At 31.4% G+C, this 26,639-nt stretch overlaps 1 protein-coding gene across 3 annotated transcripts in view; it reads right to left on the bottom strand.

The window, feature by feature from the left end:
• Window positions 1-26,639, bottom strand: part of LOC135140866 (uncharacterized) — a 198,138-nt gene that overhangs the window by 55,142 nt on the left and 116,357 nt on the right. For all 3 annotated transcript variants that reach the window (XM_064071591.1, XM_064071590.1, XM_064071592.1), the window contains exons 3-4: window positions 24,987-25,074; window positions 14,707-14,792 (exon numbers count right to left, since the gene is read on the bottom strand). In XM_064071591.1, the coding sequence (XP_063927661.1) occupies window positions 14,707-14,792; window positions 24,987-25,074 (174 nt within the window). The remainder of the gene's footprint in view (window positions 1-14,706; window positions 14,793-24,986; window positions 25,075-26,639) is intronic.

Here is a 26,639-nt window from a genome sequence, read left to right as displayed (position 1 = left end):
TGATTTGATTTTTTTAAGGCAAGACAAAATAAAAAAATCAAAAAAATTTAAAAAGTTCTGTAGGTCAATTCTGAACTGGTATTCGTTTTCAAGACATTGAAATTACTAGTTACAACAAATTTCAAGAATTTCCGTTGTCAGATAAGAAAGCGAGCACCAAAATCGTCATACTTCAAAAAAGATATTTCTCAAAAAATATTTTCGAGATTTAGAAGTTCGTCATTTCTAAACGGTTCTAGTATCCGGTTTCTGGTTTGCAGCATTCAACTCCTTGGAGTTTTTTACTTGCAGCAGATGGTACTTTAAGCCGGATGAATAATCTCTTCAGGTTTGACAGATTGTTAAATAAGATGATGTCATTTTTTGAAGGCAACACCAAATAAAAAAATAAAAAAAAATTAAAAAGTTCTGTAGGTCAATTCTGAACTGGCATTCGTTTTCAGGAAGTTGAAATTTTTAGGTCCAGCAAAATTCAAGAGTCTCTGTCGTTAAATGAGAAAGCTAGTACCAAAATCGGCATACTTCAAAAGAGATGTTCCTCAGAAAATATGTTTGAGATTTAGAAGCTCGTCATTTATAAACGGTTCTAGTATCCGGTTTCTGGTTTACAGCATTCAACCCCTTGGAGTTTTTTACTTGCAGCAGAAGGTACTTTAAGCCAGATGAATAATCTCTTCAGGTTTGACAGATTGTTAAATAAGATGATTTGATTTTTTGAAAGCAACACCAAATAAAAAATCAAAAAAATTTAAAAAGTTCTGTAGGTCAATTCTGAACTGGTATTCGTTTTCAAGACATTGAAATTACTAGTTACAACAAATTTCAAGAGTTTCCGTTGTCAGATAAGAAAGCGAGTACCAAAATCGTCATACTTCAAAAAAGATATTTCTCAAAAAATATTTTCGAGATTTAGAAGTTCGTCATTTCTAAACGGTCCTAGTATCTAGCTTCTGGTTTACATCATTCGATTCCCTGGAGTTTGTCGGTTGTATCGGATGATATTTTAAGCCAAATAGTTATTCATTCTGGTTTGAGAGATTGCTAAATAGAACAATGTCATTTTTCGAAGGTAACAAAAAATAAAAAAAAATAAAAAAACTCAGAAATATCTATAGAACAATTCTGAACCCGTATTCGTCTTTAAAAGTTTCAAGTTAGCAAGTGCAGCAAATTTCAGGACTCTCTGTAATCGATAAGAAATCTGGGACCAAAATCGTCATAAGTCAGAAGAGATATTTCTAAAAAAATATTTTTCTAGATTAAGAAGCTCCTCATTTCTAAACGGTTCTAACATCTGGCTTCTGGTTTAGACCACTTGATTCCTTGGAGTTTTTCGATTGCGGCAGATGATATTTTAACCCAAATAAATTACCTATTGTGGTTTGAGAGATTGCTAAATCGAACAACGTCACTTTTCGAAGGTAACGAAATATCAAAAAAAAAAAATCAAAAACACTCAGAAATCTCTATAGAACAATTCTGAACCTGTATTCGTCTTTAAAAGTTTCAAGTTAGCAAGCGCAGCAAATTTCAGGACTCTCTGTTATCGATAAGAAATCTGGGACTAAAATCGTCATACGTCAGAAGAGATATTTCTAAAAAAATATTTTTCTATATCAACAAGCTCCTCATTTTTAAACGGTTTTAACATCTGGCTTCTGGTTCAGACCACTCGATTCCTTAGAGTTTTTCTAATGCAGCAGATGATATTTTAACCCAAATAAATTATCTATTCTGGTTTGAGAGATTGCTAAATCGAACAACGTCATTTTTCTAAGATAACAAAAAATCAAAATAAAATCAAAAAACTCAGAAATCTCTATAGAACAATTCTGAACCCGTATTCGTCTTTAAAAGTTTCAAGTTAGCAAGTGCAGCAAATTTTAAGACTCTCTATTATCGATAAGAAATCTAGTACCAAAATCGTCATACGTCAGAAGAGATATTTCTAAAAAAATATTTTTCTAGATTAAGAAGCTCCTCATTTCTAAACGGTTTTAACATCTGGCTTCTGGTTTAGACCATTCGATTCTTTAGAGTCTTTTGATTGCAGCAGATGATATTTTAACCCAAATAAATTATCTATTCTGGTTTGAGAGATTGCTAAATCGAACAACGTCACTTTTCGAAGGTAACAAAATATCAAAAAAAATCAAAAAAACTCAGAAATCTCTATAGAACAATTCTGAACCCGTATTCGTCTTTAAAAGTTTCAAGTTAGCAAGTGCAGCTAATTTCAAGACTCTCTATTATCGATAAGGAATCTGGGACCAAAATCGTCATACGTCAGAAAAGATATTTCTAAAAAAATATTTTTCTAGCTTAAGAAGCTCCTCATTTCTAAACGGTTCTAACATCTGGCTTCTGGTTTAGACCATTCGATTCTTTAGAGTTTTTCGATTGTGGCAGATGATATTTTAACCCAAATAAATTATCTATTCTGGTTTGAGAGATTGCTAAATCGAACAACGTCACTTTTCGAAGGTAACAAAAAATCAAAAAAAAATCAAAAAACTCAGAAGTCTCTATAGAACAATTCTGAATCCGTATTCGTCTTTAAAAGTTTCAAGTTAGCAAGTGCAGCAAATTTCAGGACTCTCTGTTATCGAAAAGAAATCTGGGACTAAAATCGTCATACGTCAGAAGAGATATTTCTAAAAAAATATTTTTCTATATCAACAATATCCTCATTTTTAAACGGTTTTAAGATCTGGCTTCTGGTTCAGACCACTCGATTCCTTAGAGTTTTTCGAATGCAGCAGATGATATTTTAACCCAAATAAATTATCTATTCTGGTTTGAGAGATTGCTAAATCGAACAACGTCATTTTTCTAAGATAACAAAAAATCAAAATAAAATCAAAAAAACTCAGAAATCTCTATAGAACAATTCTGAACCCGTATTCGTCTTTAAAAGTTTCAAGTTAGCAAGTGCAGCAAATTTTAAGACTCTCTATTATCGATAAGAAATCTAGTACCAAAATCGTCATACGTCAGAAGAGATATTTCTAAAAAAATATTTTTCTAGATTAAGAAGCTCCTCATTTCTAAACGGTTTTAACATCTGGCTTCTGGTTTAGACCATTCGATTCTTTAGAGTTTTTTGATTGCAGCAGATGTAATTTAACCCAAATAAATTATCTGTTCTGGTTTGAGAGATTGCTAAATCGAACAACGTCACTTTTCGAAGGTAACAAAATATCAAAAAAAATCAAAAAAACTCAGAAATCTCTATAGAACAATTCTGAACCCGTATTCGTCTTTAAAAGTTTCAAGTTAGCAAGTGCAGCTAATTTCAAGACTCTCTATTATCGATAAGGAATCTGGGACCAAAATCGTCATACGTCAGAAGAGAATAAAAAAATACAACAAAAAATTAAAAAAAAACAAAAACACCTTAGAAATCTCTATAGAACAATTCTGAACCCGTATTCTTCTTTAAAAGTTTCAAGTTAGCAAGAGCAGCAAATTTCAGGACTCTCTGTTATCGATAAGAAATCTGGGACCAAAATCGCCATACGTCAGAAGAGATATTTCTAAAAAAATATTTTTCTAGATTAAGAAGCTCCTTATTTCTAAACGGTTTTAACATCTGGCTTCTGGTTTAGACCATTCGATTCTTTAAAGTTTTTCGATTGCGGCAGATGATATTTTAACCCAAATAAATTATCTATTCTGGTTTGAGAGATTGCTAAATCGAACAACGTCACTTTTCGAAGGTAACAAAAAAAAAAAATAAAAAAAACTCAGAAATCTCTATAGAACAATTCTGGACCCGTATCCTCTGAGAAAAGAGAGGGTGGGTGGGCGGGGCTAGTACCTGCTAAGATAAAACTGATTTTTGCAGATGGCATATCCTTTAAGAAAAGAGAGGGTGGGTGGGTGGGGCTAGTACCTGCTAAGATAAGACTGATATTGGCAAATGACCTACCCCCTAAGAAAATGAACGGTCGAAGGTATTTCCTTTGGCAAAATGAGACTTATCTTGGCAAATACTGGCCCCGCCCACCCACCCTTTATTTTCTTCGAGGGTATGCTATTTAGCAATATCCGTTTTATCTTAGCAAGTGCTAGCCCTACTCGCCCGCCCTTTATTTTCTTAGAGGGCTAGTACCTGCTGCGATAAGACTGATTTTGGCAAATGACATTCTCTAAGAAAATAGAGGGCGGGTAGGCGGGTTTTTTTCAGACACCCGGTATAAACAAATTATGAACTCGTATTCGTTTTCAGGGAGCTGACATTATTAAGAACAACAAATTTCAGGAGTCTCTGTTATTGAATAAGATAACTAATTACACTATGCAACACTAAAAAATTCACAGAAAGTTCAGATAGTGTTTGAGGTTGGGTATACTCCATATACTAAAGAAAAAAATGTTTTATACTCATATCACATCACAAAACATAGATAACGGGTGTTTTGTTTTTCTTACTTTTTGGGACACTTGATTGCATTTAATCGTAAAAATATCGCTTTTATGTATCCACCCATGCTTGCAGACTTCTGTTGGTGTCTTCAGAGGGACACCGCGAGATCTGGCTACGATAGGAATGCCAATCGTTCGAAAAAAAAGACCTTTTCTAATGAAAAATGAAGTATTGTTTTATTAATTTTGTATGATTTCAAAAAATTCAATAAACACTTTTCATTGTGATACCTGATGTGATAGGTTGGGTACCTATACTCCATATACTAAAGAAAAAAATGTTTTATACCCATATCACATCATAAAACATAGATAACGGGTGTTTTGTTTTTCTTACTTTTTGGGACACTTGATTGCATTTAATCGTAAAAATATCGCTTTTATGTATCCACCCATGCTTGCAGACTTCTGTTGGTGTCTTCAGAGGGATACTGCGAGATCTGGCTACAATAAGAATGCCAATCGTTCGAAAAAAAAAGACTTTTTTCAATGAAAAATGAAGTTTTGTTTTATTAATTTTGTATGATTTCAAGAAATTCAATAAACACTTTTCACTTTGAAACCTGATGTGATACGACTCTTTCAAGCACAATCCTCAATTGAGTTTGAGGTAAGAAATTTTAACTACATACTGTGCATTCTGTGAATTTTATTTTTTTTTAATTTGTTGCATAGTGTTATTACTAAAATCTTCAGAAGAGATATTTCTCAAAAAATATTTTTCTAGATCAAGAAGCTCCTCATTTCTGAACGGTTCTAACATCTGGCTTCTGGTTTAGACCATTCGATTCCTTGGAGTTTTTCGATTGCAGCAGATGATATTGAGCCGAAGAATTTTATCTCTTCTGGTTTGAGAGATTGTTAAAATGAAACAATATCAATTTTTGAAGTTAACAAAAATTAAAAAAATCAAAAGACTATATTTCAAAGAGAGGGTGGGTGGGCGGGGCTACTATCTGCTAAGATAAGACTGATTCTGGCAGACGACATATCCTCTGAGAAAACAGAGGGTGGGTGGGCGGGGCTAGTACCTGCTAAGATAAAAGTGATTTTTGCAAATGACATATCCTCTAAGAAACGAGAGGGTGGGTGGGTGGGGCTAGCACCTGCTGAGATAAGATATTAGCAAATGACCTACTCTCTAAGAAAATGAAGGGCAAGTGGACGGGGCTGGTACTTACTAAGATAAGACTGATTTTGCCAAATGACATACCTTCTAAGAAAATGAAAGGTATAAGGTATATCATTTGGCAAAATCAGTCTTATCTTCTCAAGTATTGGCCCCGCCCACCCACCCTTTATTTTCTTCGAGGGTATGCCATCTGGTAATATCAGTTTTATCTTAACAAGTACTAGCCCTACCCACCGCCCTTTAATTTCCTAGAGGGATAGTACTTGCTACGATAAGGCTGATTTTGGTAAATGACATAAGTATTCTCTAAGAAAATAGAGGACGGGGTTTTTCCAGACACCAGGTATTGACAAATCATGAACTCGTATTAGTTTTCAGGAAGTTGAAATTATTAAGAACACCAAATTTCAATAGTCTATTATTGAATAAGATAACTATTACTAAAATCGTCAGAAGACATATTTCTCAAAAAATATTTTTCTAGATTCAGAAGCTCCTCATTGGAGTTTTTCGATTGCAACAGATACATTAAGTCAAATGAGTTATTGACTTATCCATTCGCGTTTGAGAGACTGCTGTCATTTTTTGAAGGTAGTAAAAAATAAAAAAATCAAAAAACTTTAGGAGGTTCAAGTTAGCAAATGCAGCAAATTTTGGGAGTCTCTCTTATCGAATAAAAACGCTAGAACCAAAATCGCTATACGTCAAAAGAGAAATATCTCAAAAAAAAAATGTTTCGAGATAAAAAATTTCACCCATATCAGAATATTTCTCTTTAGTCCAATAACTTCTGCTCTTTAGAGAAAAACTGAAAATTGAACCATATTCTTTTCACAGACGCACCCCGACACTCCAGCTCCCATTTTTTGCGGCACTTTGTTACTCAAGTGTTATTTAACCTCGCCGTGAGCCGCGAATCTTGCAAACAACAATTTGCTTTTTTGAGAAAGAAAGATGATTCCTCCTTTCAGACGCATTTCACATTCTGCTATATGAAACGAGCTCTCGCATTCACTTCGTGCCGCAAAGTTATTTCAATTTGGGAATGATTTCAAAGTCCCTTTTTATTCGCAAGTGCTGGCGGCTTGTTATAACCGAAAATAATGAGAAAGTGTCGCCTCCCCTTTCTGCAAAGGTCGAACCGCATCGATAATTTTTGACGGGCTTTCGCGAAAATTAAACTGTCACTTTTTAATCGAATCGATCTACAAGGGCCACGACACAAATTACAAGTCGCCCGAGTTTTAAAGTTAAATTGTTTCGGTTCGAAGATGTGTCCGGACTTTTATTGAGGCGGACATAAATCTTGGCGAAATCTGTTTCGGATATAATTTTATATTTTGGCAGCAGTAGGACATCGATATAACTCGAATACAAACCAAACGGCAAACAAAGTGAACAAATAGAGGCCTTCGCCGAGGGAACGGAATCAAATCTAGCAGTATAACAATGTTTGCTAAGCGTGAGTGGAATAAGGGAAGGAATTGGGCGACGGCGTTTATTTGTAGAAAAAGAAACATAAGGATTATGAGGAAGTGGAAAGGAATGTAATAAAAAGACTGAATTCGCACGGATTATTCTTCATTTTGTTATTGTTGCTTTGACGGTTAATTCGGCGATTGTTCTTTGAGACGATGGGAGCGACGAGGAATGTTAATAAACTTTGACAAAACTGCAATTAGACGGGAACGAGCTCCAGTGATTTAATGGAAGACAGTCTGCTTTTAAATTTAACAGCGTTGTCTCAGTTTTTATCCGGGGAAAATCGAGCGGCATTTTCACAAATAAACTGTAATGTGACGGATTTACCCTCTTCAGTTCCAAATTTGTGTCACAGTTGGCGTTAGTTAACGCTCGTTTGACACAGGCATAGATTGATATAGATGCGACATACAGGCTGATTTTGCAAAATCACCCTTATTGACATTGGAGTCCCCAACCGCCAAATTTAAATAGTCGATGTCAATAAAAAAACTTGTTTCACTACAACTCGTCGCCTGAGAACTTGTTTTGCAAACACTGTGTTCTATTTTGTATGAAAGAAAAAAACTTAAAAATTCGAAAAATCGAAAAATTGAGAGATTGAAAGATCAAGAGAACGGGAAATCGAAAAGTGATGAAGTCGAAAAATCGAAAAATAGAGAAATCGACAAACAAAAAGTTAAAAGTTGAAAAATTGGAAAAGCGGAAAAATCAAAAAACGAAAAAATGGAAAACTGGAAAAACTGAGAAACCGAAATAGGCCAAAATAAAAAATTGAAAAACTGATAAATCGAAAACCTGAACAATCAAATCTCGATAAATCGGGAATGAAAAATTAACAAATCGAAAAATTGAAAAACAGAACATCTAAAACCAGCAAGTCGAAAAATCGAAAGACTAAAAAATCTGAAATTTTAAATTTCAAAAATTGAAAAATCGAAAAAGTAAAAAGGAAGAGCACCGAAAAATCCAGAAGTCAAAAATAGAAGAGCCGAAGAATTGGAATATTAAAAAATCCTAAAACTGAAATATTTAAAAACTGAAAAATCGAAAAATCAAAAAAGTGAAGTCGAAAAATAGCAACCTTAAAAACACGAAAAATTGAAAAATCAAAAACCTGAAAAATTTAAAAATTGAAGAATTGAAAAACAAGAAAATCGAAACACTCGAAGGTCACGAAATGGCAAAATCAAAACATCGATTAATTGAAAAATCGAAAAATTGAGAGTTTATGAAAGTCAAATTTGAAAATTAAAAAATCGAAAATTTGACAAAATGACAATTGAAAAACAAAAAATCTAAAACCGGGAAGTCGAAAAATCAAAAGATTAAGAAATCGAAACATTTGAAAAATTCGAAAACTTGAAAAATTCAAATATCGAAAAACTGAACTGAAAAATCAAGAAAAATCTTTCAATTTTTAACTATTAAATTTTTCAATTTTGGGCTATTTATATTTTTGAATTTTTCGATTTTTCGGCTTCGAGATTTTTCAATTTCTCGATTTTCTGTCTTTTAGTGTTTGGTTTCTCGAATTTTCAGTTTTTCGATTATTTAAATTCTGGATTTTTCGGTTTCTTGGTTTTTAGATGTTTTGGACTTTTCAGCCTTTCGAATTTTAAATTTTTTGACTTTTTAATGTTTCGTTTTCGCGATTTTTCAATGTTTCGATTCTTCAATTTTTCAATTTGCCTGTTTTATGGCTTTAAATTTTTCCATTCTTCAATTTTTCGATTTTAACATTTTTCAATTTTTCACTTTTTGACGTTTCAAAAGGTTCGATTTTTCGACTTCCCAGTTTCTCGATTACCTAATTGATTTTTTGGTTTTTCAACTTTTCTATTTCTAGATTTATCGATTTTTCGATTCTGGAGTTATTAATTTTTTCGATTATATTTAGTTTTTCAATTCTTAAAGTTTTATAATTCTTTTCGATTTCTCTTTTTTTCCGTTTTTCGATATTTTGTTCAATTTTTCAAATTTTTAAATTTTAGATTTTTCAGTTTTTTCATGTTTCGTTTTCTGATATTTCGATTTTTCGACTTCTCGGTTTTAGATTTTTCGGTTTTTCAATTTTGCGATTTTAATTTTTTTTTCTCGATTTATGGAGATTTTGCGTTTCGATTTTTCGGTTTTTTATTTTTTCGATTTATCGATTTGTTTTAATTTTAACTAATCTTTCAGTTTTTAGGTATCCAATTTTTGGATTTTGGACCATTTCTATTACTGAATTTATCGATTTTTCCACTTTTCGACTTTTCGATTTCTTGATTTCCTGATTTTTTGTTTTCTTTCTCGATGTTTCAGTTTTTCGATTTTTTAAAATTCCTGTTTCTTGATTTTTCGCTTTTTTTTTAGTTTTCCGCTATTCTTTGATTTGATTTCAATTTTTTGATTTTCAAACGTTTGGTTTTTTGATTTTCAATTTTTTGGTGTTTCGTTCTCTCGATTTTCCCATTTTTTGATTTTTTGAAATTTCAATTTTCAATTTCTCAGTTCTAGACGTTTCAAAAGTACCGTTTTCTCGAAGAATTGAAATATTAAAAAATCCTAAAACTGAAATATCTAAAAAGTGAAAAAACGAAAAATCAAAAAAGTGAAGTCGAAAAATAGAATCCTTAAAAAATCGAAAAATTGGAAAATCTAGAATTTTGAAAATTAAAAAATATAAAATTTAAAAATCGAAAAATTGAAAAATCGAAAAAGGAAAAAAATCGACACATCGAAAACTCCAGAAGCCAAGAATCGAAATATTGAAAAATCCCAAAACAGAAATATTGAAAAACCGAAATATCCAAAAACTGAGAACCTAAAAACTCGAAAAATTGAGCAATGGAAAAATCCAAAAAGCAAAGTCGAAAAATCGAAACCCCAAAAAAACTAAAAAATGAAAAATCAAAAACCTGGAAAATCGAAAAATTAAAGAATTGAAGAACAGGAATATCGAAACCCTCGAAAGTCAAGAAATGGGAAAATCAAAACTTCGATTAATTGAAAAATTGACAGTTTATAAATGTCAAGTTTGAAAAACAGAAAAATTGAAAATTTGAAAAAACAACAGTTGAAAAACAGAAAATCCAAAACAGGGAAGTCGAAATTTCGGTTTCCCAATTTTCCGTCATTTCAGTTTTGTAATTTTTTGAATCTCTCGATTTTTCAGTTCTTCGATTCTTCAATTCTCCCGGTTTTTCAATTTTTGCGCTTGTTTAAATTTTGACTTTCGATTTATTGATTTCTCGAATTTTTGATTTTTTCAGTTCTTTGATGCTCCTATTTTTCAACTTTCCAATTTATTAAATTTTTCATTTTTTGATTTTACGATATTTTAATGTCTCATCTGGGTTAATCAAGTTAAAAAATGTTTCCACTTTTCGAATTTTAGATTTGCCGATTTTATAATTTTTTAATTCCTGGATTATCGAGATTTCGATATTCCTATTTTTTGATAGTTCAGTTTCTTGGTTTTTTGATTTCCAAAAAGTAAAGTCGAAAAATCGAAACCTTAAAAAAACTAAAAAATGAAAAATTAAAAACCTGAAAAATAGAAAAATTAAACAATTGAAGAATAGGAGTGTCGAAACCCTTGAAAGTCGAGAAATGGGAAAATGAAAACATCGATTAAGTGAAAAATCGAAAATTCACAGTTTATAAATGTCAAATTTGAAAAATAGAAAAATCAAAAATTTGAAAAACAGGAAATCCAAAACCGGGAAGTCGAAATATCGATAGATTAAGAAATCAAAACATTTGAAAAATTCGAAAACTTGAAAAACTGAAATATCGAAGAACTGAAATGAAAAATCGAGAAATCGAGAAATCCAAAATTTAAAAATCCAAAAATTAAAATGTCGACACATCGAAAATTCCAGAAGTCAAAAATGGAAAATCGAAGAATTGAAATATTGAAAAATCCGAAAACCGAAATATCTAAAAACTGAAAAATCAAAAAATCAAAAAAGTGAAGTCGAAAAATAGAAACCTTAAAAATCGAAAAATTGAAAAATCAAAAATCTGAAAAATTGAAAAATTAAAGAATTGAAGAACAAGAAAATCAAAACACTCGAAGGTCAAGAAATGGGAAAATCAAAACATCGATTGATTAAAAAATCGAAAAATTGAGTATTTATAAAAGTCAAATTTGAAAAATCAGAAAATCGAAAATTTGACAAAATGACAATTGAAAAACAGAAAATCTAAAACCGGGAAGTCGAAAAATCAAAAAATTAAGAAATCGAAACATTTGAAAAATTCGAAAACTTGGAAAAATTGAAATATCGAAGAACTGAAATGAAAAATCGAGAAATCGAAAAATATAAAATTTTAAAAATTAAAAAATCTAAAATTTAAAAATCGACAATTTGAAAAATCGAAAAAGTAAAAAAATCGACACATTCAAAAATTCAGGAGTCAAAGATCGAAATATTGAAAAAACCCAAAACTTAAATATCGAAAAACTGAAAATTGAAAGAAAAACTAAAAATGGGGAACTAAATCGGGAAATCAAAATATTGATAAATTGAAAAATTTAAAACGACAGTTGAAAACAGAAAATCTAAAACCGGGAAGTCGAAATATCGAAAGATTAAGCAATCGAAAAATTGAAAAATCGAAAAAGTAAAAAACTCGACACATCGAAAACTCCAGAAGCCAAGAATCGAAATATTGAAAAATCCCAAAACTGAAATATCCAAAAACAGAACCTAAAAAGTCGAAAAATTGAGCAATCGAAAAATCCAAAAAGTAAAGTCCAAAAATCGAAACCTTAAAAAAATTAAAAAATGAAAAATCAAAAACATGAAAAATCGAAAAATGAAAGAATTGAAGAACAAGAATATCGAAACCTTCGAAAGTCAAAAAATGGGAACATCAAAACATCGATTAATTGAAAAATCGAAAATTGACAGTTTATAAATGTCAATTTGAAAAATAGAAAATCGAAAATTTGAAAAAACGACAGAAACTCCAAAACCGGGAAGTCGAAAAATCGATAGATTAAGAAATCAAAACAATTGAAAAATTCGAAAACCTGAAAAACTGAAAAATCGGAGAACTGAAATGAAAAATCGAGAAATGGAGAAATCTAAAATTTGAAATATTGAAAAATGAAAATACCAAAAAATTGAGAAATCTAAAATTTAAAAATCGAAAAAGTAAAAGTCGACACATCGAAAAATCGAGAAGTCAAAAATGGAAAATTCGAAGACCAGAAATATTGAAACATCCCAAAACTGAAATATCGAAAAACTGAAAAATTAAAGAAAAACTGACGAATCGAAAAACTGAAAAATCCCAAAACTGAAATATTCGAAAACTGAGAATCTAAAGAATCGAAAAATTGAGAATCAAAAAAGTGAAATCGAAATATCGAAACCTTAAAAAAATCGAAAAATTGAAAAATCAAAAACCTGCAAAATTGTAAGAGCGAAAAATTATGTAACAAGTAAACTGAAAAATCCCAAAACTGAAATGTCCAAAAACTGAGAAATTAAGAAATTGAAAAATTGAGAAATCGAAAAGTCCAAAAAGTAATGTCGAAAAATCGAAACTTTAAAAAAACTAAAAAATGAAAAATCAAAAACTTGAAAAATCGAAAAATTAAAGAATTGAATAACAGGAATGTCGAAACCCTTCAGACTTAAGGAATGGGAAAATCAAAACATCGATTAAGTGAAAAATCGAAAATTGACAGTTTATAAATGTCAAATTTGAAAAATAGAAAAATCGAAAATTTGAAAAACGACAGTTGAAAAACAGAAAATCCAAAACCGGGAAGTCGAAAAATCTATAGATTAAGAAATCAAAACATTTGAAAAATTTGAAAACTTGAAAAACTGAGACGAAAAATCGAGAAATCGAGAAATCTAAAATTTAAAATATTGAAAAATCCCAAAACTGAAATACGAAAAACTCAAAAATGGAAAAAAAACCGACGAATCGAAAAACTGAAAAATTCCAAAAAAATGAAATATCAAAAAACTGAGAATCTAAAGAATCGAAAAATCAAAAAAGTGAAGTCGAAACCTTAAAAAAATCGAAAAATTGAAAAATCAAAAACCTGCAAAATCGTAAGATCCAAAAATTGAATAACAAGTAAACTGAAAAATCCCAAAACCGAAATGTCCAAAAACTGAGAAATTAAAAAATTGAAAAATCGAGAAATCGAAAAATCAAAAAAGTCAAGTTGAAAAATCGAAATCTGAAAAAATTGAAAAATTGAAAAACCAAAAAACCTGAAAAATCAATTAATTGAAAAATCGACAAATAAAGAGTTTATAAAAGTCAAAAATTGAAAAATCGAAATATTTATAAATAGAAAAATAGAAATTGTAAAATCCAAAAATTGAATAGGAGTAAACTGAAAAGTCCCCAAACTAAAATTTCGAAAAACTGAGAATTCGGAAGTTGAAACCGCAAGGACTTATGGTCGAAACCGGTTATCAATGGGAGAAGAGTATTTTAACTAACTATCTTTATCTGATTTTTTAAATTAATCCCTATTTTCCACGAATTGTCCCTAAGAGGGTCTCCAGATCTCCAGCAGTGAAACGCTACACGACCCTCTAAATTCGAACCATGTACACCTCTGCAGCCGTAATCTGATCTGGCATCTCTTCCTCTGCATTATCCGGCATAAACAGGCCAACATTCGAACATACTCAAAACCCACGCAGCGCGAGTACACAATTAGCAATTTAATCTGTACGTTATTTAATAAGGCCGGGTCTTTTTCAAACCCAAATGGAATTTTCTTTTAAACCCAATTTGCTTCCGCCGTATCAAAGTCTTTATTATATCCGTACATTCACGTGGACTTTAATTTAGTATTATTTCCTCTGGGAAATAACATTATCAACGGTCCCCGTTCAATAATATTTGCAATTATTCCGAGTCGACTAGTTTAGCCATTGTCTTTGTGCGGCATCAGATAATTGGAAACGCGGCGGAATTTTATTTATTGGCCGGCTCGGTTATTAATTATGTGGAGGGCGTATTGTGCTGATGCTCTGCATAAATAATGCCGGCGCAACAAAGTTTCGACGGAATTATTGGGGAAAGTTGCCGGCCATAAAAGAATTATTATACAGTTGGGAAAAAAGAAAAATCAGCTCGGATACATTCAATCAATGTATTAGGTCGTTCAATATTTACATGGTGTGCGTAAGGAATCGCGTCTGAATAAGTCAACAGATGTTTCGAGATAAGATGCTTTTTACTGACATTGACACAACAAATACAACAGCGAGAGAAAACACTCGGGAGATGTGTCATCGAGCTCCGAAAAAATTCGCTTCAATATTTATTTAATGAGGAGGAGGAATTGCGCGAGTACCTACTGGGTAAACATCGTTAAAATTTTATCCATAATTCATTCGTACTCTTTGTATTTTAGCAACTTTTTTTTTGTTTAAAAACGTCCGTCAGTGTTAATTTGATCGAATTCGTGCCGAATTTGGCGGCTCGCAATCCGATTTCCCTTTTCGCGCCCCTTTTGGAATTAAGAGTGTTCGTATTTTCATGAACGATCTTATTTTTCACGACTCTGCTGAAACAGATAATCCAATTTCTCCGAATAATTTCCCTTGCCACTTCAAAGGCGCCCTGTTTCGTATTAACGTCGCTTCCACTAATAAATCCATCAATTTGGAGACGGCGAGAGCCCTTACCTTGTAGATCCCGATGAGGAGGACTATGCTGAGGAAAATCATGAACAACTGAGTCCCGATGATGGCCAAGTAAGCGATCTGGACACCTGCAACGCAAACATAACTTCACTACGTGACGTAAACACGGAAGTCTCCCGAGATGCGGCGGAGGCTTTATGAGCATCACAAGATATTGGAGTTGTGCCTCGAATCGCATTATTTTCTCAGGCTACAAATTCCGGCCAGAAGTCGCTCATCAGAGGCTCGATAAATATTTGAGGAGATAGCGAGATATTAATCTGTTTAAGGGCGGGTTTGAGAGAGTGAGGACGGGGTATTTTTAGTGACAGTTAGCTAGTTTTTACGGTTCATCATGCTGCTAAATTGCAGAACAATAATAATGATCGAAAGTTGTCTAGTCTTCCAAATCCTGTGAAATTATATGGCTTCTGCAATGATATAAAAATCGATTTTTTTTTAAATCCTGTAAATTCATTTGGGTCATTCTGGCAAAACGATGGGAATTTTCACGAGGTCGAAAAAACTCGAAAATTTCATATCGTGCATTGAAAATTAGAGCTTTTGGAAAAATGTCAAAAAATCCACGAAATAATAAACGATATATCAATGAGCTGATTCGAAAAATATAGACTTTGATGAGTCCAGGTCAAGATCTTCGAAATTTTCAATTTCAAAATCGAATTTTTCAATTACTCCAAAAATGACCATATTCGATTTTGGTGATTCTAGAAAAATGGCTGGAATTTTCCAAGAAATGGTGTCTAAAATGACTTGTGGAACTCAAAGTCAGCAAAATAAGGAAAAAAGTCAAAAATTTCATAAAGCTGCTGAAAAATGGAGGTTTTGCCAAAGTTGCCTACGTCCTCAAAAAATTTTAAGATTTAGATATCCACGAGCTGATTCAAGAAATAATGTATGTACCTTTATGTGCCCCGACCAAGTTTTTCGAAATTTTCTGTATCAGCATCAAATTTTCAAAATATTCCAAAATTTTACTTCATTTTGGTGATTATGGAGAAGTGGTTGAAATTTAGAAAAAAAATGTCCGAAAATGACTTCTAGAAGTCCAAATTAAGAAAGAAATGTCTTTTGATAATTTTCTAAAGTCCTCAGAAAAAATAAAAAAATTCATTATAACTATTTCATTAATTGTAGTGAAGAATTGGGATTTTGGCAAAATTGGATAAAAGTCCGCAACAGATTATGAGATATTATAGTCATTGATGAGTTAATCAGAAAAATGTAACCTTTGATCATCCAGACCAAGATTTTCAAAATTTTCTGTTTCAAAATAAAATTTTCAAAATATTCCATAGATAGCCATTGCATAGCACTTTGGTAATTATGGAAAAGTGGTTGAAATTTCCTAAACATGTGCCCAAAAATAACTTCTAGAAGTCGAAATTAACAAAATTTGTCTTTGGATAATTTTCCAAAGTGCTCGAAAAAAAATTCAAAAATTTTATTAAAGTACAGAAAAATTGAGCTTTTGGCAATGTAGCATAAAAGTCTACAAAAAAATCTGGTACATTTGGTTCAGATCAACATTTTCAAAATTTTCTAATTCAAAATCAAATTTTCAAAATATCTCCAAAATGGAGATGTTTCATTTTAGTAATTCTTGAAAAATGTCTGAGCAATTTTCGAAAATCCTTAGAAAAGATAAAAAAATTCATAAATACAATGCCAACAGTGAAATATCGACAAATTGAATAATCGCAATATTGAAAATCGAAAAACTGAAAAATCGGAAGATTTAAGAATAAAAAGTCTGTAAAATTCCAAAACTGGAATAAATAAAATATATAAAAAAAATAAATATCGAAAATTCTAAGACTGAAACATCGAAAAATCGAAGTTATAAATAGAAAAATTAAAGATAAAAAAACGAAAAACCGAGAAATTGAACAATAAAAAAAGTGAAAACATGTTTAAAATCGATTAACCGAAATGTCAAGAAATCAAAACACCAAAAAATTGAAAAATAGGAATATCAAAGACCTGAAAAAATCGAAAATTCTAGAAAACGATAAATTGAAAACCCAAAATTTAAACAATCACAAAAACACTGAAGAATCGAAAAACTGAAAAATCGAGAGATAGAAATTCCAAAACTGAAATGACGAAAAATTGGGAAACCGAAAAATTTAAGTCGAAAAAACGAAAAATCGGTATATCGAAAAATTCAAAAACTGAAACATTGACAAATCGAAATATCAAAAGATCGATAAATTGAGAAATCCAACAACTGAGAAATCAAAATAGTCCAAAATCGAAAAATTGAAGTTAAATACTTAAAATTTTTTAATTAAAAAAATCTATAAAATGAAACCCTATCTCAATTGTGATGATTTTTTTTATTAATAGTGAGCCAAGAGGGTGGACAGCTTAAAATCCCTATTTCTCTACAAGAAATTATCACGTAAAACATGTTTTTAAGTATCGTGTTGTTCAAAAAATACTAAGTATATTAAGTAAAAAATAAAGCCAAAGATTAAGCCCCACCTTTCCGTGTCGAACTTTCATTGGTTGTCAGACCGAGGGGCGGAGCCTAATTGCAAAATCCACATTTCCTATAAGCCCCAACCACTCACCCACCCAATGTTAATTGTGGTGATTTTTTTTGTTCATCATTCATTTTTTATTTAATAAAACTATTGAAACATTGAACTTTAGGCTAAGTTACTCAAAAATCTACAACAAATTCTGGAATATAGATATATCGAAGAGCTGATTCGAAAAACATAGCATTTGATGATTCTATATCAAGCTTTTAAAAGAGCTCAAAATCAAATTTTTAATTTTTCTCAAAAATGGCCATATGTCACTTTGATGACTCTGGGAAAGTGGTTGGAATTTAAGAAGAAATATTGCCGAAATTAACTATTAGAAATCAAAATCAAGAAAAAAATGTTTGGGAAGACAAATTTAAGAACAAAAAGAGTGAAAAATTCCAAAACTGGAATAAATAAAAGATATAATATAAAATAAATACCGAAACATTAAAAGACTGAAACATAGAAAAATCGAAAATCAAAAGATCGAAAAATTGAAAAATCCAACAATTTTGAAATCAAAATGGTCCAAAATCAAAAAATCGAAATTATATACTGACAAATTTGAAATTAAAAAAATCTATAAATCGAAAAATTGAAAAATCGAAAAAAGGGAAATTGAACAACCAAAAAATAGAAACACAATTGTACATCGTGAGCTTGGGGGGGCGGAGCTTGATTTCAGAATCTGTGTTTTTCTACAAGAATTACCATATGAAACACATCCTTCAGTGCCAAAAGATAAGCTCCACCCATCCGTGTGAATCTCAATCGTGATGAATTTTCCATTCGTTGTCCGATCGAAGGGCGGAGCGTAACTACAAAATCCAAATTTCCTCTTTAAGTGTTTTAAGTTTCTTGTTGTGAAAAGAAGACTACGTATCTTAAGAATAAAAAGCAAAATATAAGCCCCACCCACCCACCCTACCTCAATTGTGATGATTTTTTTTTTCATCGTGAGCCAAGAGGGTGGAGCTTAAAATCCCTACTTCTTTACAAGAAATTATCACATGTTAAGTAAAAATAAAGCCAAAGATTAGGCCCCACCCTAAGCGTGTCGAACTTAATGGTGATGAGTTTTTCATTCGTTGTCAGACGAATTTTCTTATTGTAAAAAGAAGACTACATATATTAAGAAAAAAAAGGCCAAATATAAGCCCCGCCCACCCACCCTATCCCAATTATGATGTTTTTTTATTCATCATTCATTTTTTTTATTTCACAAAACTATTGAAAAATTGAGCTTTTGGCTATGTTGCCCAAAAATCTACAAAAAAATTTGGGATAAAGTTATCGAAGAACTGATTTTTAATTTTTTTTCAAAAATGGTCATATGTCACTTTGATGATTCTTGGGAAGTAGTTGGAATTGACAAAGAAATATTACTGAAATTATCTTTTGGAAGTCGAAATCAAGAAAAAAATGTCGGGATAATTTTAGAAATTGATCCGAAAAAGGTCAAAAATTTCATAAAATTATTGGAAAATTTAACTTTTGGCAGAGTTGCCCAAAAATGCACAATGTCGTAATTAACTTGTGGAAATCTAAATCTATAGAAAATGTTCCAGTAATTTTCGAAATTGTTCAGGAAAAGATACAAAATTTCATAAAACTATTGAAAAATTGAGCTTTTGGCAAAGTTGCTGATAAACGTAGCTTTTGATCAAAATTTTCGACATTTTCAGTTTCAAAATCAATTTTTCTAATAATTCCATTAAGGACGAACTTTCATTTTGAGGATTCCGAAAAAGTGGTTGGAATTTTCGAAAAAATGTTACCCAAAAATTATTTCTGAAAGTCAAAATCATCAAAAAATTTCTTTGGATAAGTTCCTAAAATGCTCTGAAAAATCAAAAATTGCGTAAAAGTATTGAAAAAATTTGCTTTACCCAACGTTAGTTACAAATTCCACAAAAAATACTAGAGTCACCATCAGATTCAACAAACATAGCCTTTGATGCGTCCAGACCAAGATTTTCAAAATTTTCTAATTCAAAATCAAATTTTCAAAATGGAGATTTGGCCGAAAGTATCCCGAACAAAAAATGTCTGAGTAATTTTGGAAATTGCTTAGAAAATATAAAAAATTTCATAAAATAGTGCCTACTGTCAAATATCGAAAAACTGAATAATTGAAACAATGAAAATCGAGAAATTGAAAAAACGAAAAATTTAAGAGTAAAAAGAGTAAAAAATTCCAAAATGGAATAAATAAAATATATATATAAAAAAATACCGAAAAATTCAAAGACTGAAACATCGAAAAATCGTAAATCAAAAGATCGAGAAATTGAAAAATCAAAAAAATGAGTAATCAATTGAATTCAACCAAATCTTGAAAGATGGAAAAATTGAAGAATCGAAAAACTGAAAAATCGAGACATTGAAAAATTCCAAAACTGAAATGACAAAAAATTGGGAAACCGAAAAGTCGAAAAAGCGAAAAAACGAAAAATCGAAAATTTCAAAAAGTAAAACATTGAACAATCGAAATATCAAAATATCTAGAAATTAAAAAATCCAACAACTGGGAAATGAAAATAGTCTAAAATCGAAAAATCGAAGTTATATACTAAAAAATTTGAAACTAAAAAAATCAAAAAAAAGCCCGGGGGGCGGGGCTTAATTTCAAAATCCGTATTTTTCTACAAGAATTACCATATGAAACATATTCTACAGTGCCAAAAGATAAGCCCCACCCATCCGTTTGGATCTCAATCGTGATGAATTTTCCATTCGTTGTCAGACCGAGAGGTGGAGCTTAACCAAAAATCCATATTTCCTATTTTAAACATTTTTAAATTTAATATTGTGAAAACAAGACTACATATATTAAGAAAAAAGGCCAACTAGATGCCCCACCCACCCACCCTCTCTCTCTCTCTCTTTTAATTGTGGTGTTTTTTATTCATCATTAATTTTTTTTATTTCAAAAAACTGTAAAAAAATTGAGCTTTTGGCCCAGTTGCCCAAAAATCTACAAAAAATTCGGGTTATAGATACGGAAGGGCTGATTCGAAAAATAGTCTTTGATGGTTGTAGATCAAGCCTTTGTAATAACTTAGCTTCAAAAGCAAACTTTTAAATTTTCCCAAAAATGTCACTTTAATAATTCTGGGAAGGTGATTGGAATTTACGAAGAAATCCTTGAAATTGCTCCGAAAATAGTCAAAAGTTTAAGAAAGATAATGAAAAATTTAACTTTGGGCAGGGATATCTACAAATCCAAAAAATTCTGGGACATAGATACCGAAGAGCTGGTTCGAAAAACATAGTCTTTGATTGTTCTAGATCAAGTCTTTAGAACAACTCAGGTTCAAAATCAAATTTTCAATTTTTTTCAAAAATGGGTATATGTTACTCTAATGATTCTGGGAAGGTGGTTGGAATTTACGAAGAAATATTGCCGAAATTAACTTTTGGAAATCAAAATCAAGAAAAAAATGTCTGGGAAATTTTCGAAATTGCTCCGAAAAAAGTCAAAAATTTAAGAAAGATATTGAAAAATTCAACTTTTGGCAGAGTCGTCAAAAAATCCAAAAAAATTCTGGGACATTGATACCGAAGAGCTGATTGGAAAAACAGCCTTTGATGGTTCTAGATCAAGCCTTTAGAACAATTCAGTATCCAAATCAAATTGTCAAATTTTCCCAAAAAGGGCCATGTTACTTCGATGATTCTGGGAAAGTGGTTCGAATTTTCAAAGAAATATTGCCGAAATTAACTTGTGAAAGTCGAAATCTACAAAAATTGTCTTAGGGTGATTTTCGAAATTGCCCCGAAAAAGATTAAAAATTGTGCCAAAAGATAAGCCCCACCCATCCGCTCCGATTTGAATCGTGAATAATTTTCCATTCGTTGTCAGACCGAGGGGCGGAGCGTAATTACAAAATCCAAATTTCCTCTTTTAAATATGTTTTAAGCTTTTTGTGGTGAAAAGAAAACTACGTATTTTAAGAAAAAACAGCAAAATATAAGCCCCGCCCTCCCACCCTATCTCAATTGTGATGTTTTTTTTTTATTCATTGTGAGCCAAGACGGTGGACCTTAAAATCCATACTTCTCTACAAGAAATCATTACGTAAAGCAGGTTTTTAAATATGGTGTTGTCCAAACATGCTATGTGTATTAAGTAAAAAATAATGCCAAAGATTAAGCCCCACTCTTCGATGTCGAACTTAATCGTGATGAATTTTTCATTCGTTGTCAGACCGAGGGGCGGAGCCTAATCGCAAAATCTATATTTTCTATTTTAAACATGTTTTAAGTTTCTTATTATGAAAAGAAGACTACGTATAGTAAGAAAAAAGGCCAAATATAAGCCGCCGCCTACCCACCCTATCCCAATTGTAATGATTTTTTTATTCCTCATTCTTTTTTTTATTTCACAAAACCATTGAAAAATTGAGCTTTTGGCAGTTTCCTAAAATTCCATAAAAAATTTTGGGCTATAGATGACAAACTGATTGGAAATCACAACCTTTGATCGAGATTTTTGAAATTTTAGTTTCAAAATCAGATTTTTTAATTATTCCATAAATGACCAAATCTCATTTTGAGAATTCTGAAAAAGTAGTTGAAATTTTCGAAAAAATGTTACCCAAAAATTCTTTCTGGAAGTCAAAATCACCGAAAAACTTCTTTGGGTAAGTTTCTAAAGTGCTCGGAAAAAATCAAAAATTGCATAAAAGTATTGAAAAAATTGGCTTCTGCCAAAGTTACATAAAAATTCCACAAAAAATACTAGAGTTACATTGATGCGTCCAGATAAAGATTGTCGAAATTTTCAATTTAAAAATAAAAATTTTATTATTAAGAACTCCAAAAAGGGTCATGTCACATTTTGGTGATTCTGGAACAGTCCTGGAATTTTCAGAGAAATGTTGCTGAAAAAAAATCAAAAATTTTATGATAGTATTGAAAAAAAAGAGCTTTTGGCAAAGCAGTATAAAGTCTACAAAAAATTCTGGGATCTATCGTTCAGATTAAGATTTTCAAAATTTTCTAATTTAAAATCAAATTTTCAAAATATCTCAAAAATGGAAATGTTTCATTTTAGTAATTCTGGAAACGTGATTGGAATCTCAAAGAAATGTCGCCGAAAATATCCAGAACAAAAAAATGTCTGGGTAATTGTCGAAATGGCTTAGAAAAGATAAAAAATTTCATAAAAGCGATGCCAACAGTGAAATATCGAAAAATTGAAGACTCGAAACATGGAAAATCGAGAAATTGAAAAATCGAAAAATTTAAGAATAAAAAGAGTGAAAAATTCCAAAGATATAATATAAAATACATAAATACCGAAACATTAAAAGACTGAAATATCGAAAAATCGACAAAAAAAAATGAGTAATCAGTTTAAATATAGGAAGAATCGACAAACTGAAAAAACGAGAGATTGAAAAATTCTACAAGTGAAATGACGAAAAATTGGGAAAGGGAAAAGTACAAAAAGCGAGAAATCGAACTATCGAAAAATTCAAAAACTGACACATTGAGAAATAGAAATGTCAAAAGATCGAGAAACTAAAAAATCCAACAACTGGGAAACCAAAATAATGCAAAATCGAAAAATCGAAGTTATACTGAAAAATTTGAAATTAAAAAAATCAACAAAACCGAAAAAATAGAAACACAATTGTGCGACGTGAGCCAGGGGGACGCAACTTAATTTCAAAATCCATATTTTTCTACAAGAATTACCATATGAAACATATTCTTCAGTACCAAAAGATAAGCCCCACCCATCCGTTTGGATTTCAATCATGATGAATTTTTCATTCGTTTTCAGACAGAGGGGGCGGAGCCTAATCGCAAAATCCATATTTCCTATTTTAAACATGTTTTAGGTTTCTTATTGTGAAAAGAAGACTGCATACATTAAGAAAAAAAGGTCAAATATAAGCCCCACCCACCCACCCTCTCTCAACTGTGGTGAATTTTTTTATTCATAAGTTATTTTTATTGTTTCACAAAACTATTGAAATTTGAGCTTTTGACTAAGTTGCTCAATTATTAACAAAAAATTCGGATTATACTTAGATATCGAAGACCTGATTCGAAAAACATAGCCTTTGATGATTCTAGATCAAACCTATAGAACAATTTAGTTTCAAAATCAAATTTTTAAATTTTCCCAAAAATGGCCACATGTCATTTTGAGGATTCTGGAAAACTGGTTTGAATTTACGAAGAAATATATGGCCGAAGTTAACTGCTGGAAGTCAAAACCAAGAAAAAAAAGTCAGGGTAATTTTCGAAATTGATCCGAAAAAAATCAAAAATTTATAAATATATTGAAAAATTGACTTTATGGCAAAATTCCAGAAAAAATTCTGCGATATAGATATCGACAAGCTAATTCGAAAAACATAACCTTCGATGGGCCCTGCTCAAGATTTTCGAAATTTTCAGTTTCAATATCAAGTTTTTAAATTATTCCATAAATTACCAAATTTTATTTTGAGGATTCTGAAAAAGCGATTGGAATTTTCGAAGAAATGTTGCTGAAAATATTTCTTCTGGAAGTCAAAATAACCAAAAAATGTCTTTGGGTAATTTTGTAAAGTACCCGGAAAAAATAAAAAATTTCATAGAGCTATTGAAAAATTTGTCTTTTGGCAAAGTTGCCTAAAAGTCTATAAAAAATTCTAGAATTTAGATACCCACGAGCGGGTTCAAAAAACATAACTTTTGATGGACCCTGGCCAAGATTTTCGAAATTTCCAGTTTCAAAATGAAGTTTTAAATTAATCCTTAATTGATCATATTTGATTTTGGTGATTCTGAAAATATTGATGGAATTTAAAAAAATATATTATTCTGAAGTCAAAAACAACCAAAAAATGTCGTTGGATGATTTTCTAAAATGCACGGAAAAAACTTAAAAGTTTCATGAAACTATCGAAAAAATTAGCTTTTGCCTAGAAGTCCACAAAAACTCCAAAAAACATATCTTTTGATAGGCCAAGACCAAAATTTTCGACATTTTCAGTTAAAAAAAAATCAAAATATCAAATATTTATAAATTTGGCTGCTGAAATAAAACCATTAATACTGATACATTACTGTTATTATTTCTAATTTCAGTGAGGATTTGAAAAATCATACAACGGGCGGATTTGATAGCAGGTAAAATCTAAAACAAATGAAAGTACGTCGCATTCATGTCGAATGAAATCAATCCGCCCCACATATCCTAGTCCAGACAGCACAAAAACTTGAGTAATTCCCACACATAACTTCGTGTCAGCTTAGACGCCTGCATGTGTCAATTATGTTATGAAAAATGTTCTCCGCATTTGTAATTCTGGGGAAATTTGTCGCCGCTAATAACGCCAGCGTTCGATTTATGGGCAAAAAGTGGCTTTTATGGTAGTGTTGACGCATCGATTTAATGCTCCATCATGTGAGGTATGAGATACTCACATTATGGACCGCTGGATGAAAATCGTGGGCATAAAGTGTTAGTTACGCAGGGGCGTTCCGCGCGAAATAACCCCCGATTGGTCGAAGACTCGCTGGCCGGTCGTTTGTTTAGGAAATGAAAAGCTGCTATGACAGAAGCCTTAGTTGGGGCATTTTTCACCCCTGAAAAATGGGGCAATTGAATTCGGGCGATGTTCTCGCTGAAAAATAGCTTCTTAAGGACGGTATGAATATTTCACGCAAACGGCCGATTTCTTGCCCCCGAATCGTAAAATGCAAAACAGCACAACTTACCATAATACACGTCTTCTAAACTGGAATACTTCTTAATATTTACACTTATCCTCCAGCTGTATAGTAAAACCACGAGGATGGAAATGTTCTGCAATAAAAAGAAGACAACTTTTATGAGTTCTCTTGAGCGAAAAAGTTTGCTGTTTACATAAATGGCGCGTCACATACACTCCATTCGCCCTTTATTAAAAACCCGTTGCCAACCCACGGCCGATGACAGAAAATAAAACTCGACTATTTTAATTGCTTTTGGCGGATTCGCGGCTTGATTAAACCGGAGTCACGGGGAAAAAACGGCGCTAAACAGAGATAAATTTAACATTCTTGAGAATTTAAGGATTATTATGCAACTCCGCGCTCATTTAATGTGAATTTTATGCACCACGAGCGCTGGGGATTAATTTGGAGATTTATAGAATTATTTTAAATGTCGGATTTTACGGCGGGCTGCCGTGATTTTCAACGCGGGTTTAAAAAAACATTTTCAGGGGGTGGGAATTTTACGGAGATTGTGACGGCGATTGCAGAAATGTCGGATGTATGACCTGGTGATGCTTTAATAAATACAAAAAGTAAAACGTGAGATGAAAGCGTCAAATATTTATGTGATGAAGCTTTGATGTCAAGCTGAGCATCTAAATTTAATGCAAAAATTGTGCTGTCGAAGCTACAAAGTTTAAAATAGACGAGAAACGCATCAATGATGTATTGGATTTATTAAAGTGTCGCAAAGGCGTAGGTATAATTAGAACGTTATTTTTAACAACTGTGCACGTGTTTCGGTCGGTACACAGTGCCGTCTTCAGGCTGGTTTAACAAATTTGAATTTATAATAGGAGCTTTGCTAGTCTCTGGTTTTATAACATATTAATAATAATAATTTAAAGGTAATTTCGTCAAAAGTTTGAAATGAAAAAAGAAACTATTTAATTAATTATCCCTAATTTAAATTTAATTGAATCAAAATTACAAAAAATAATTAAATTTCGTAAAAAATTTTAAATTAGTCAAAATTTGGAGTTAATTAGACTACAATTTCATGACAGTGGATCGATAAAATATCGCAACTAGAAGTTAATTACAGTAAATTTTCGACTTAATTAATTCAAGTCATAATAACGGAACATTTCGAATTCCTAAGACTAACGTTTAATTACGTCTGAATTTTGAAATAACAGGAAGAAATATTTAATTAATCACGCACAAATTACACTTAATCAAGTCGAAATTTTATGATAATAAATTGAAATCCAGAAAGATAGTAGAAATTCAACCTAATAACCCAAAATTTCTTGATGATAATTTGAAATTTCGAACTGATACTCAAATATTACGTAGGTCAAAATTTTTACTCCAAATTTGGAAGGTAATTGGTTAAAATTTCAAATAACTAAGCCTCAATTAGTGAACAAAATATTTAGTATAACAAAGTCAGAATTCTAAGTTCATCACACTAATGAAGTTTCAGTTTTAGTTTCAGTTTCAGTTTATAATTCAAAGTTCGATTCTGGAACAACCATTGGAGTTATCGAAGAAATGAGAGCGGAAAGGGAGAATGAGAGAGAGTGATAAATGGGAGAATCAGAGAGTGATAAATGGGAGAATGAGAGAGAGTGATAAATGGGAAACTGAGAGAGAGAGTGATAAATGGGA

The sequence above is a fragment of the Zophobas morio genome, unplaced genomic scaffold (genome assembly GCF_036711695.1).
Source record: "Zophobas morio isolate AGI-343-1 ecotype UQ-CSIRO unplaced genomic scaffold, CSIRO_AGI_Zmor_V1 ptg000041l, whole genome shotgun sequence".
In the NCBI taxonomy this organism is placed as follows: domain Eukaryota; kingdom Metazoa; phylum Arthropoda; class Insecta; order Coleoptera; family Tenebrionidae; genus Zophobas; species Zophobas morio.
This window is presented reverse-complemented; position numbering and strand designations above follow the sequence as displayed.